The 14,865-nt window shown below is 34.3% G+C and overlaps 1 protein-coding gene across 1 annotated transcript; it reads left to right on the top strand.

Moving 5' to 3' along the window:
* Positions 1-11,232: 11,232 nt before the first annotated feature.
* LOC128207231 (uncharacterized) lies at positions 11,233-14,561 on the top strand (the record flags this gene model as incomplete). Its single annotated transcript, XM_052910041.1, is given in 3 exon segments — positions 11,233-11,319; positions 13,087-13,252; positions 14,145-14,561. Coding segments are annotated over 2 exon segments (556 nt in total), but the record flags the coding sequence as incomplete, so codon positions are not given.
* Positions 14,562-14,865: the final 304 nt, after the last annotated feature.

Raw genomic sequence — 14,865 nt, 5'->3', positions numbered from 1 at the left:
TTAACACAATCCGACCTTTGGGTAACATCGCAACAACCTTTGGGAGACATGAAATTATTTTACCAGATGACAAAATTTACTGTGTTTGAAAAGAATACAGTTCTGCATACGGGTTTTTATATTTACTGTTATCGCATTTGTTATTATTAAAGGACATAGAAGTAAATTGCCTTTTTAATTGCCTACGCATGACATGAATATTTTACCTCTGCCTAAAAGTAAAGTTTTGTTTAGGATCAGAAAATTTTACCGAAAAGTCACTGTGTTAAAAAAAGAATATAGTTTTGCATACAGGTTTTTACATTTAATGTTATCGCATTTGTTTTTTTTTTTTTGCTTTTTATTTACTTTTGGTTGTTTTTGTTTTTGTGGGTTCATTATTCCTCTGAGGTGTAAACACATTTTAACATAAAAGGACATAGAAGTAAATTGCCTTTTTAATTGCCTACGCATGACATTTATATTTTATCTCTGCCTAACAGTAAAGTTTAGGGATCGAAAATATATTGTCAGTAAGAGTAGTATGTGTCATGTTAGAATATGGCATAGATGAATTATTTTCAGTAAAATGTTATCATCAGTAATGGTGCTATAACATATATATATATGTTTATAATTTTAAACGTTTCTAAATGTCTCTTTTATCTTTTAAGCACGCTGTAGATATTAGATTACTGTTTTCGGTTAATAGGCAAAACATACCAGTCAGTTGCATACTATCACGGTCATCGCAGTATCTCATATTTGGCGGGATTTGTCCATGGGTTCAATAGTGATTTGATAATTATGATGATCGTAGAAAAGCGGATTTTAAGAAAAACTGTTGTTTCGGAATGGTCTATTCTGTTCTGTTAATAAAGATTGATTTTATTAAGCCACGATTTCGTAGTGATAATGTATGTACCTTTTTTCTGTCTGTTTATGAGGATTGAACGATCGGAATCCCGCCTAAGTACGAGCCTACAAGCGGTATGAACGCACAGCAATGATTTGTACGTCAAATGTCAAGGACACAATACAAGTTAAATATCAAAATGAATACTGTTGATATAACTTATTTTGACTGAACTTAGTCCGGGTTGAAACTTTACCATGTATACAAGGATTTTCAACAAAACGTAAGTACATCAATCGATCCTGAGAAAACATTGTCCTGGCTGTATTGATCATACATAGTAGGATTTTCAAAACGGTTTCACAATTATAAGGCGACGTAGCACACACATCAGCCAGGCCTGAAGGTAACACTGAGAGGTCAACATTTGAAACAGTACTATTGAAACATTAATTAATTAAGTACACAATAATTTGAGATGTTCGATTTTTTTTTAATTTTCCAAGTTGAACGTTACCAAATAATATCATACTAAATATAAATAGTTTTCGTCTTACTGTTGAACTCCATGTATGTCTGTGTTGCAATAACATGGAAAATATTCTGACTTTGTCTGAAGATTATTTAGCGGGCTTGACATGTCGCCACTTGGCGTGTATTATTGCCGTTGTTGAGTTTATAAAGGTCTCCCCGCACCCCATAGAGGCTGCGTTATTGCTTGACTCCGTCACAGCCCCAAGTGTGACTGAAACATATTTCTGAGGCCAAGGGGGTGGGTTAATCCCATTTGTTTGTGGGAAATTTGCCAAATGAGTTTTTTTTCATTGGTCTTGACTTGTTGTAATTTAGAAATTGGATAGCATGCGTGTCTTAAAAATGTAAAAGCTAGAGTACGGTAACTTTGATATTTTTAAAGGATGAGTAAGACTCGCGGACAGTTCATTGGCAAGAGAGTGTTCTGAGATCAGGACGTTTCGTCCAGTGTGCATACATATATAACAATGTGAACTGACCTCTTTGTTGTTGAATTCCCAGTTGCCTCACTACTATCTGAATTCTAAAACTTCTTCAATACCAAAGAATATGTTGACATTTTGTATTAATTTATTTTTCTAGTTGTTTTTTCAAATGTTTATCTACATATTTATGTTGTTTTTGTTTGTTTTTTTTGTTTGTTTTTGTTTTTCAAACGGCCCGCGTTCGATTGTTTTCTAATTAAGTATTCAAGTACGAGGTAATTATTACCCATACTTGACTATCTAGACATAAACATGTCGCCCCTAGTTCAATGTATGCTCTTTTTCACTGGATATAATTTATTTTCTATATTTGAATAGTTTTTATTGAATGAATTAGGCGTGGGTCAAAAACCTACAATGTACTTGAACCCGAAGCTTACCATCAACTTGCATAGCATATACCATGTATCATTCTGGACTTCTATTAGTACAATGGTTGTGTACAAGCTTTAAATGAGAAGAATTGAAAAATTGTTTATAATATATACATTTTTTCCGATATTTTTTTTCTTGATGCGTTTGTTCATTTGACGTTATGTTTTTGTGGTGACATGTATTTAATTGTTTATGGTTAGACCGATTTGTAAAATCATACTCTGAAATACCTCATCCTTTCATGTAAAAACGAAAACAGAAAAGAAAAATATTTTTTTGTCACCACAACGTGGATAATAGATCATCAAAATAATTGTAATAATAAGTGTTTGTTTACCGGACTCGGTAGTGTTAAAAGCTGATTAATATATCGTTCTTTATGCCATGCATAAGTCCATAAAGTCCTTTTCGTTTTATTTCATAATTTCAAACAGTAAAATATATGTGAACCACTGAATATTTTATAAGTTGTTCGATTTAGAAAAAATGGCATCTAGTACACTATATGAATTTATTATAGACTTAAGGACAATATACCTACCAATGAATGAAACGGTTGTGTCTTAAATACAGAATCCTTCACGTTCTTACGTCAAGTTATGCGAAATCAAAGATTGAAGTAAATACATAAAAGTTGATGATATGCTTGTCACAAGATTTTCAGGACATTCGTACTTAAGGACCTATGCAAATTTATATGTCCCAAAAGTACAAATTGTTTTGAATTTTCAACCGATAATCTCTGCTCAGTGTAAGTCGTCTGGTTAAGAACTTAAAAAGATTATGAATACAATTCAAACAAATGTAAATATTCCGTAAAATTATGTTAGTGTTATTGTTCTGTTCTTCCCTCTATTTTGTTGCAGGAAAAATGGCCTTTGTAAGCTTCATGTAAAGAACGATATGATCTTAAGCGATCCTTCCTGAAGAAGTAATAAAAATCCATGTATATTGTATGTCGCTTAAACGTATTTTATGAAAGCTCTTTTCCATGTAAATTAAATAAGGATTTCGATTAAACCTTGATGATTATAAAACATACGTTTTTATTTCCGACTCAGTTATTTATTCAACGTATTGATTTAGATATATCATTGGTGTATAATTGAGGTAAAAGTCATGTTAAGAAACACGAATAAACCTTACATAAACACAACTTTACATTTACTGACGTGTTTGCAAAGTGTTTGTTATGTGTTAATTAGTCTTTAAAACATGCAGTAAATGCCTTTCAATAATATAACAGTGATACACCTCTTCGTCAGTCAAAATAAAACAAAATCGTATGTCAAATAGTCAATAGGTTTGTCAAGCATTATGTTCTGTGTGTACCGAGGACTTTTCTAAACTTGTGATAAATCTTTTTCCGTTACAGGGATTTCAATAAAAAAAGTCGAATCAATTTCAATTTAGGCTCATTATCCTGTATAAAATTCCGCTCCTGTGACCTCATTCTTTTCGTGTTTTTTTATACTTCAACGGTTGTCTCGACTTCTATGGTGTAACCATAACCTGGGTTTAAGTGAAAACGTCAACCCCCAGTTATTTGGTGTCCAAAGTCGCCAGCGGATTTATGTGGTCCCTTGTTATTCGAATACAAAACAAAATAACCAATTTTAAAGGTTTTACTGACTAAGAATTGTTTCAGGAACAATATAATCCCACAAATTAGTAAAAGAGTTTAAACTAAACTAGGTGTTGTGCAACCAATGAACACATTCTTAATATCTGAACAATTAATATTTGCAGTCGGACTCCTCTGGGAGGGACATCGTGAAACGAATGAGTATGTCTGGAAAACTGAAGTTCGATTTGTAATTGAAATAATTTCTATAAATTGATGGGAAAACTATATAAGAACCATTTTTGAATAAATTAAATTGTTCCTAGATTCATTTTGATACATATTTAAATGAATCTTTGAATCGCAAACGTTCAAAATATCTTATATTTGTTATACATCGTCTACCCCCCATTTACATGTGTTATGCCAATGTTTAAAATACAATTCTACTTAATTAATGTCTGGAGCCGTATAATAATTAAGTATGTAAACCCCTTCTAAGGGGCGTAGGTTAGAAATGGGAAAGAGGGGCACCATATCACCTTTATTAACCACAAAGTGATCGACACAAGGAAGAAGTTGTTCGACCGCATACACGATGGATTCAAGAAAAAACGGTTAGTGGCAATATCAATTTGATATTCAATCTAGGGAATGTTCGTGTGTCGCTGTGTTTAAATGGGGTATAGATACGCGGAAAGATGATGTACAGACAGTCTTGGCCTCGCGTCAGGACCTACCGCCTGGGGCTAGTGTTGTACCTTCTTTTCTCCCACCTCAGATAAGTAGATCCAATAATTTAACCATGTTAGATATTCTTATCTTGCCCACGGGCGAAGATAAAATGCCCGTATGGAACTCCTTTTTTAATGGTCACAACATTGTAATTACCTCCCTTGTTGAAGACTGTCGTCAGTAGCATCAAGGAAATCTTGTCTTATGGTAATATTTAGAACGCTAATTAATTATTTCTCGCTTCAAATGTCACCATAAAACAGTTTTCAAGCACCATTCAAGAAAAATGCTTCATTCTCCTTAGAACTATTTAAAAAGACCGATTTGACTATTTACATTAACTGGATCATTGCGCGCATATCCATGACAACCACGTGCTATCGCATATTCATACGCAATTATTTTCACTAAGCACAAAAGAGTTCCAGCAAAAAATACATTGTTACTTAATTTTGTTTAACTGAGGTGGGAGAAAAAGCATCTACCATAGCCGCTCGTGTAAGATAGGTTCATCCCGACCCTCGCGCAGGGTGTTTTGCGGAAACTCGGTAAACCTCGTTTCCGCAAAACACTCTACGCTCGAGTCGGAATGAACCTATCTTACACTCTCGGCCATGGGAGATACTTATAATCTTATATGTGCATTTTCTCGCCTGCTGTAACCGCTTTTATACCGTATCAAATATTTAAGAATAATTGTCAAGTGCACCTTTAAATATTTTTTAGAGATTAACTGCACTACATTCATTAAAACAAATCATTTTTCTTAGTGTAATTTTACTGTATGGTTTCTGGTGGTTGTTTCTCAAGTGAAATAATACGTTACTGATTTGTTTTGCAGTCATTATTTTCTTGGAAAAAAAGCCTCACATAATTATTTCGATTGGTTTAACAATCAAACAGATACAAGTGAAACTTACATATATTCATAGCATTTCAGTTTTTTTTTCAAATTGAAAACATAATAAATTAACAATGTATATAGATTTCACTCTTTTTTCAGTTCTGAAATGATTTTGAAAAACGCACGTGCACTAGGTGTTTTAAGGAATGCCATAACGGTAGATATTAGCAAAGAGTGGTTTCTATTTGTTATTTAAAATATAGGAACAGTGGGTTTGCAACGACACGTCTGTTTAAGTCTGAGAAGAAAACGTATGCAATCGCAGACAACATTACACCAGAGACATATTTAAAATCCAATCGTCAATTCTTCCTCCAAGTATAGGGCCGTCGATGTCTGACCCTCAATCAGACAATCGTTTTGGCATTGGCATAACAGGATGTGGACATCATACACAACAATTTCAACTTTTCGTATTAAACTATTATTAAATGAGTCATTCATGCTGCATTTTGCATATAGTCGTAATAACTTGTAATTTTATACCCGTTTCATAAGTATTGATGTTCTTCCAGCTCACGAAAATGAAATAGGCTAGCTGCTAACTACGCGTTTGGATACCAGGGCACGTTTTTGGCATACATAATCCCGCCGGAGGATTTATTCCGACAACCATCGCATTGCTCATCGGTATCGCCATATATAGGGAGAAAATACCGAAATACACGGTTAATAGATTGTCAACGTTTTCCGGGTGGTTCCGTGGTCTTGTGTCACACTAGTCAATCCAGGGACAGCAGTTTCTATTCCCAACCGCAACACTTATACTAATCATCTTCCGGGATGGACGTTAATCGGGGTCCCGTGTGACAGTTCTATATTTTGCGGCACGTCAAAGAATTGATTGGCTCAAACCAGGGTTTTATTGTGTCTGTGCACCATTCTTGAATTATTTAGATAAATACTCTTACCAGAGCACTCGTCGAATGGGCAAGGCCCGAGTGCGAGTTTAAAGAAGCTTACACACCAACTGGTGGTTGAAGCAATTCAGCAACCCAGTCATAAGTGCAAACAATGCTGCTTTTTTACAAGAGTAATGCAATGATGAAAACGGCAATAGAGCATGTCATTGGACAAACAACATGTATGTGGTTTATTAATAATGGCATATATTTTGTTGTATTGTTTATTAAGGTTCATAAATCTTCGTCTTAGTGTGAGAGTAAGATCACAACCTAGCCCGACTTTAAATTAAAATTAGCTTCATATATTGTTATGAACACCGCAAATAAAATGCAACAAATATAATTTGACAATATAATGAAAGGATTGAGGAGATGGCTACATAAATCATGGTTACCGAACTGGCATCTTAACGTTGTCAGTAGGACTAAAACATTCGAACGGGGTCTGCCGCGAAACATTCAGACCACTCTACCGGCTGAGTTAAGTAGTCAAATTACATTATATATAATATTGAACCTTTCGGCGACATATACAGTACAACATTTGGGGTACTTCTCCCAAAGGTTGTACTTTTTCATGAACATCCGGCGCTTTACCTTTAGGCGACAGTCAAAAATTGTATATTCTCGATGGCTAGTATTTTGGGAAAAAAACATCATTAATTATGCTTTACTACATTTAATTATGCATATTTTATGAAGGAATATGCAAAGGATATATTATTATAGGATATATAGCATGTAATGATAATGTCTTCCAAAGGTTGTTCAAATAGGCAAAATATCCCAAAGGTTGGATTTGTATATATATATATATATATATATATATATATATATATATATATATATATATATATATATATATATTATTTTGGAATAAATTGACAAGCTCATTGTTCTTTTTCAAAAATGTTTAAATTAAGTATCGATGGTACCTTTTCAATCCATGATTCAACAGCGCTTTGTTGAAATATGTCATTTCAGCTGTTCTATTTTAAGTCACTTTTCAGTATATTTTAATTTTCGGAAATCATAGATTACCTCCTACCCCGTGTCTTGGTCACGAAATAAATGAGATCGTAATTAAAATATAAAGGCATTAGATATGATGAAGTATTTAACTGCCGGGGTGAGTGGGGTATGGGGTAGACTTGTTTTAAAACATATTACCGTGAATTTCTTGGTAAATTTCAGGCTGATACTGTTTGCATTTATATTACTTGCCGTATTGAGATGCGTTCGTGTTACATCAAGTGCTCTTACATTGATATATAGAGTGATTAATTTAATGAGGAAATATATATGTGACATATGAATTGATAACATAGTGTATAAGTGCATTTGGAAGGTAATTTTGCATAACAAATAGGCGGTATACTTTTTTATGGATAAGAAATTGTCTTTTGTTATAAATATGTACATGTCTTAAGCTTGTGTTATAATTTCTATCACTTTTACAAACTTTTCTGCATCCAACAAAACTGCATTAAAATCCTCGCCTTCGAAAAGAAAATGAAAAATAGCTAATAGGTACAGGAGCGGTACACTTTGATTAAAACACAGTTTTAAGTCACGCATTTTTCTGTATAATGATAAAACTTACTTACCAGGTCAAAATATCCTCCCAAAACACCACAATCCTTTCGAAACCGTATTTTTTTTATTCAAACATTTCTCCCACTTACGTCTTGGCAAACAAAAAAATACGTTGGACCCCTGATCCATAAACTAATACAACTAACGATAGCAGTGACAGGGTATATGTAGTCCATCAGCTACGAAAAACATATGTTGCTCTGACGGGGGATATGAAATATGTCAAAGGCGAAAAATAATTGTCGCTTTGAGAGGGTATCAGTTATCCATCAGCTTCGAAAACCATTTGTTCCTACGACTTCGGATGTATAATCCAAACACCATGCCCACTTTTGGTTGCTCTGACAGGAGATAAGAAGCTGATCAGCTACATCATGGCTGGAATACGACATTAGCAATGGAGCTTGACAATTCTGTGGATAAAGCTTAGTTCCCATAGTGTCATCGCGACCGTAACCGTTGCCCTACTGATCCTAAAATCAACATGATCATCTTCTTGTAAGGGCCGACATACTTAAATCCTCAGATTTCAAGTTTCAAGCTTAAACAATAGATCACAGCTCGAGGTTACCGTGACATTAATATTTTAAATCGATTTGAATCAAAAACCTGGTCCCAAATTTTATTTAGTTAATGGTCAAAAATATTTTCATCATATCACGATAAAAGGGCACTCAACTTTGACCCACAAACCTTAAAAATATAGTTTTGGTGTTGCAAATTGAAATGTTTCACATTGGTTGTATTAATATCTTATTTATCCATGATTGTTTTCTCGCAAAGTTGTGGTTCTTTTCTTGGATTGTATTCACATCTATGTTATCTGTGTGTATTGTCAATGGAGTTTTGTTTTCTTAATATCTAGTATATCTTTGTGTACTGTAGTGTAAGTTGTGCGCTCTATATGGGATGTATTAACATCTAGGTTCTCTCTGTTTGTTGTAGTATAGTGTGTCTCCCGTTGTTTTCGATTGTGTTGTTTACTGTTATAAATGCAATCCGTGTGTTATATAATGCTATTGTATATACTAGAAAATGTTGTTGCTGTTTTTGTTTTTTGTTTTTTTTTTGTTGTTGTTGTTTTTGCTGGGGGGGGGGGGTAAACACGTGTCATGTTGACCCATGTATATAACATTCATCGTTAGGAAATCCAATGCATTCCCAACTACGAGGGTCATTCGTAAAGTTCATGGACAAGATCTTAATATGGTTAGTATGTTTAGATATAGAAATAAAATGATACATTAAAAATACATATAAGTCCGCACTGGATACACGAACACTTGTCATAATACATAGAACGTAAACAGTTTTACAAAAAAGGCTTTACAAAAAAAAACCTAGCACAGCCACGGAGCATTTTGACTTAAGAAAACGCCAATATATAACGTCACGTCACTTTTTCCAAATATTCTCCGATGCAGTTCACGCACTTGTTGCGACGATCTACCCATTTCTTGTAAATGTCTTGGTATCACGACTTGTCTTATGTAGCAACCGTAGATCGTACGACCAGGGCGACTTCCTGCATATCAGTGAATCGTTGTCCACGTAAATCCCCCTTATGGCGTGGAAAAACAGCAACGTCCATGGGGCGCAATCGGGACTATAGGGTGCGTGCTTCAAACGTTCAAAGCCAAGGAAATAAATATTCATCAGTATATCCGCTGTATGAAGGTGTGTTGTTCTATTGATATAGATATCCTTGATAATCACCTGAGGACACTTCTTTCGGTAATATACAAATTAATGTGAAACCGTAGGAAACGTTTTCAGCAATGCTCCGTCTTTGTGAAATGATTAATTGTAATTTTGTTTAAAACATTTTTATTAGATATAAATTGGTTTAAAAAATATGTCAATACCTTCTGATAATAAGCGGCATTGACAGTTTTCCGTTCCGGTTCTTGGTCCTGTAGGATCATACCTTTATAATCCATAAAGAAAACATACTTGAATTTCTTAGCAGACTTGCATACTTTCGCATTCTTTGGTGGTGGTGAGGTCGGGTGTTTCCAAACCATGTATTGCTGTTTGGTTTCGGGTTCATATAAATAAAGCCAGGTCTCGTCCATTGTCACTATACGTTTCAGGAAAGCATCGTCCTGGCGTTGAAAATGGTCCAAAAAGGCACGTGAGGCGCTGATTCCTTTTTCTTTCTGCTCATTGTTAAGTAGCCGGCACACACATCGCGCAAATACTTTCCGCATACCTAGGTCATGTAAGATGGTCCGATACACAGCATTTGCACATACTCCAGTAATATCACTTATTTCCCGAGCGGTTTTTCTGCTATCAGTTTGTACGATATCCCGGACCCATGCTATGTCGCGTTCAGTCCTAGATGGCCGGCCCGATTTTTGAGAATCATCCAGGCCATTTTCACTGTCTCTGAAATGCTTATGCCATTTAAACACAAGACTTCTGCAACATTTTGCAGAACACGCTCCTTAAACGTCAGGGTTGCTGTTGGTGTCATTCACGTTGGGGTACAATGTTTAATAACGGAACGTTGTTCCGTCTTTAACGTCGTATCCATGATTATGGCTGAGCGCGCTCACTACCTTTGGGTGTAGATAATGTCGTTAACAATTCAAATGTCTAGTTATGACGTCAATATGTCTGATGAATACGGATATGACGTCATTAAATGTTTAGACATCAAAGTTTTCCATACCAACTATGCTAGGTTTCTTTAAGAATAAATTTCTTGTATAAACGTTTATATGTTGATACATTGTTCGATGGTTTCCTTTCGATTGGAATGTTAATATAAAATGATATGCATTTTATTACTTTTCAACAAACTTTATGAACAACCCTCGTAGTTAATAATGATCAATAAATGATTCACAAGGATATTAAATTTGTTTCAAGGACAAATGTTATAATAAGTTGTTACTTTTAATAACGTTACATCTTTTTTTCCAAACCATGATAAAAAATCTGCCTCAGATTAAACTTATGAGTATTATAATGGAATCGATAATATATTGTAAAAGTTCAATGAAAAATAATTTATCAATTTGAAATCACTATAATTTGGCCTATAAATAAGCCTATTCATGCAAATTTGATACTGTTCATCTTAAACCCAATTGCAAACTATTTACAAGGAGTAATCATGACCTGTTGCGTCAGAATGCCTAATTGGCAAATCACTGTTTTCATAGGTTTAAAATCGGTGTATTCAGTTGACGTTATTAAAGCGTCTTCTTTTAAAGTGTTTTTTCTCCGCTCGATAGAAACACGCATGCGTATTGGACATGATTTAAGCAAAGTGCGCAGACTGTGATAAACCTAATAATGAGAAGGACGGATTAAGAAATGTTTAACTGTTCCCGAAGGATGAATAGTTCACATTGGGTTTACTTATTCTTTCTATCGTAAGAAAACACTTTATTACATCATTTAACACAAGTTATTTAATATTTTTTGTTGTATTGCATATAGTAAATTTAAGAAAATAGTTGTGTTGAGTTGAATAGAAATGTTTTGAATTAAATATCTACTATATTTACGTTTGATATTATATGTTTTGCGACGTGTCGATACACATATGTGAAGCCAAATTCGTCGGCAATTTAAGAGTAGGGCGTATCAAAGAAAAATATTTAACCTGCCAACACCAATTTAAATTATGACTGTATATTTGTATGTTAATGCCATTTTTTTAATGTGTATTATACATGTATCGTGCTTACAGGCGTAAAAAACGATAAGTCCCAAGATATCAGTGTGATAACTGATAGTTGTTATAATTTTATGCAAATGTTTTAATTTAAAGCTGTGTAAGATGGATTAAAGTTGCTTTTTCTGAAACAGACATTAGACGATAGGAAAAATGCTTTTATCTGAAATGTACATAAAAACCGTTTTCTACTTTTAACATATAATTATACCGCTAATAATGTAAGGGTTTCAAATTTCTGCATATGCATACAAACTATTTTAAAAAAGAAAAGCGAAATATAATAATTGATTCTACATGTTTTTATTTCATTGTTAGTCAATTGTGTGCGAGATTGCATTATAGCAATTATATCAATTCAAGCATTGTCTAAGATACAGATTTATGCTATTTAAATATACATGCAGTACTAATTTGTTATGTATTTATGTGTTATTCTATTCTAAATTAATTTCCCCCTTCGTTCTCAATATGTGTAATATATATTATATAAAACTCTTCTTGTCATGAATTAAGACATGCGTTGTATTAAGTAAACTTGAAATTGGTAACTACATAGATAATAAGAATTAGACTATTCAACCAACGCCTTAATTATATCTGTCAAATAGTTTTGCAAATGATAATGAGTGTCCATTCAAACGAAACTCTAACCTACACGCAAATCATTATTGGCAGATCTCATTGTGTACGAGCTGAATGAATAAAGAAGTATAGAACAATTTTTAGTTATACTCTGTTAGCAAAGTAGCCGACCATTTCTTAATCAATGAACCCACTGGTGAGAATATAATTTCTTTATTTAATTAACTAACAAAGACAAGCATTATTGTGTTTTTCTGTTTACAGTAATTTATATTTTGCAACATGTTGAAGAATGTTATGTAATGGTGATTTACATTTTGTCATGTGTCAGTGCTGTTAAATACAGAATGGCATGTGGCAAGATACCCCGAAGCGGGCTAACTTCGCATTAGAAACATTTCCTGTTTTTTTTTCTTTATAACCGGCGGTATTGATAATGAACGAAGCCTTTATTGATGATGTAAAAGCAGTGAACGATACACTTTTGACGGTTTTGATAGATGCAAATGAAATTTAATCACTTATGGGCATATGTATTGCCATTACATGTATTATTATTACAAAATTACAAGTATAAACCTCATCAGAGCAATCTTCAATGTGAAAATACTGAAGAAGAATAACATGTAAATGATCATGTAACTTAAAGTCCTTAACGACCGCGAACTGCCCATGCAAACGAAGTAAGGCAGTCAGAATCATGGATGTAGAAGAAGTATTGACACTCAGATCGTGAAAACCATATTAACGTATTTTGATGAATATCATGAACACCTCATTTAAATAGGACCCACTGGTATTTTAGTTTCACTTCATGCGGGAATTAATTAGCAATAAACCTTAATTAGTTGCCCTTTATCTCATTTTTTTTATTCAGATAAAGATATGGAAGGGAAACCAGCCAATGCAAATGTCGCATATGGGAAGAAAAATAATATTTGGTAGAAAAGGCTTAGACACTGTTGACCCGAGTGACCTGAACGATACAATGGACAGCTATGATGGGCAACAACACATATTGTCAAACGACAATGATAGTAAAGGTAATATAGTTTAATGTGTATTTTTCTGTTATAGTTAATGTCTCACACTCGGACACTTTTATGTTGATGTTCTTTGTTGCATGTATGCGATAAGATAATATATGCCAAGACACATCGTGGAATAACCGGTGGAATTGCAACAAAGAAAATCGATAGGTATTGAACAGCATACTTCATCATCTATTAAACCCCCAGTAGTGTCATTTCTAGATGTATGTTCTCCATAAAGGGTTGTATGTACCGCATCAGCAACGTAATACCCTAAGATAACTCGTTCCATATATGTATCTTCCTTACCCGTTACACAATCATAAATAAGTTACAGCCAAGCATACATGTTTACACGAAGTGAGTTTACAAAATATGGCTTATATGTTTGTACATTGCTCAATTCCCCAGTTCTTAATGTAGCGATCATTGAGGAACCAACTGTATTCAATTAACGAAAAACATGATGCAACCTGTCACACGCATTCAAATGATCAGTGGCAACTTGTGTGCTGAAATAACATTTGGGCAAGCTGGCAGAAAGATTGAATAGTATTTTATTTCCGACTTAGTAGTTATGAATAATATACATGTAGCGTGTTGATTAAACCCTTGCATAAACCGAAAATGAGTGAAAATGTCATATATTTTAAAGTGTCTTTTTGTTAGAATTTTGTTTAACATTCGTAAACTGTAATGTTTTAACTCTTCACAGAAAGTTGAATGGAGCACTTGCTGTAGTGACATGCTTTGGACTTTCAAGGTCATTAAACAAAATTATAAAAAGTTATCAAGGGAGAGCATTCTGTTGGACTACTCAGTGTTGATTCGGCCTCCCTTTTTGCACGTTTTCATTCGTTCTTGAATTTCATTCGGATCATATTTTTGCTTTCTTCTTTTGTAGTTGAATTGGTGGATACTGCAGCCCGTCAAAAAGAAAATATGGCGCAATGGGCTTCACACATGCAATATCAGTCTGTTGATCTTAAAAATGAGGATGCTCTTCTTAAATCAGACCAGGGGAAGTTGGTGCCAAGCCAAACACCTCCAGAAGCTGGGTTACGTGATGAACTTTTGCGTGAGCGAGCGCGACTTCAAAAGCTGGTTAAAGAGCGTGACCAGTTAAAGGAGACCCGTAGACTTCAGAAAGAGATCGAGGAGCTACGCCGACAACTTGATGATATTGACTTGGCGGATATCGGGAAGCCAGCCGAATCAAAGTTTAGTCCCAGAAGCCCCGAAAATATTCTGGAGTGTCCTGCTTCAGAGTCCCACATTAGGAAGATTGACATTAACATGCCTAACGAGATGACGAATTCAGGTAAATACAATCCGTTAATACCACATAAAAAGTCTGGTAAAGCTACCAAATTGGCAGACAATTAAGTAAAGAGAACTAAATTATGGCCTCATTTTCTTGTTTCGAGTCAACTATGTAAAACATCGGTAATTAATTGCAAGAAATATAATATGACGCAGTGTGTAGCCGGCTATTGTGCTTTAATGTTAAATTGATTCAGCACGGTACGAGAATTTAGCTGGAGGAAACCAAACGTAGGGTGAAACATTTCCGACCATTGGTGTGCGTTGCGCATGATATACATACCGCAAAATTTATTACTTTA

The sequence above is a fragment of the Mya arenaria genome, chromosome 11 (assembly GCF_026914265.1).
Source record: "Mya arenaria isolate MELC-2E11 chromosome 11, ASM2691426v1".
NCBI classification, from domain to species: domain Eukaryota; kingdom Metazoa; phylum Mollusca; class Bivalvia; order Myida; family Myidae; genus Mya; species Mya arenaria.
This window is presented reverse-complemented; position numbering and strand designations above follow the sequence as displayed.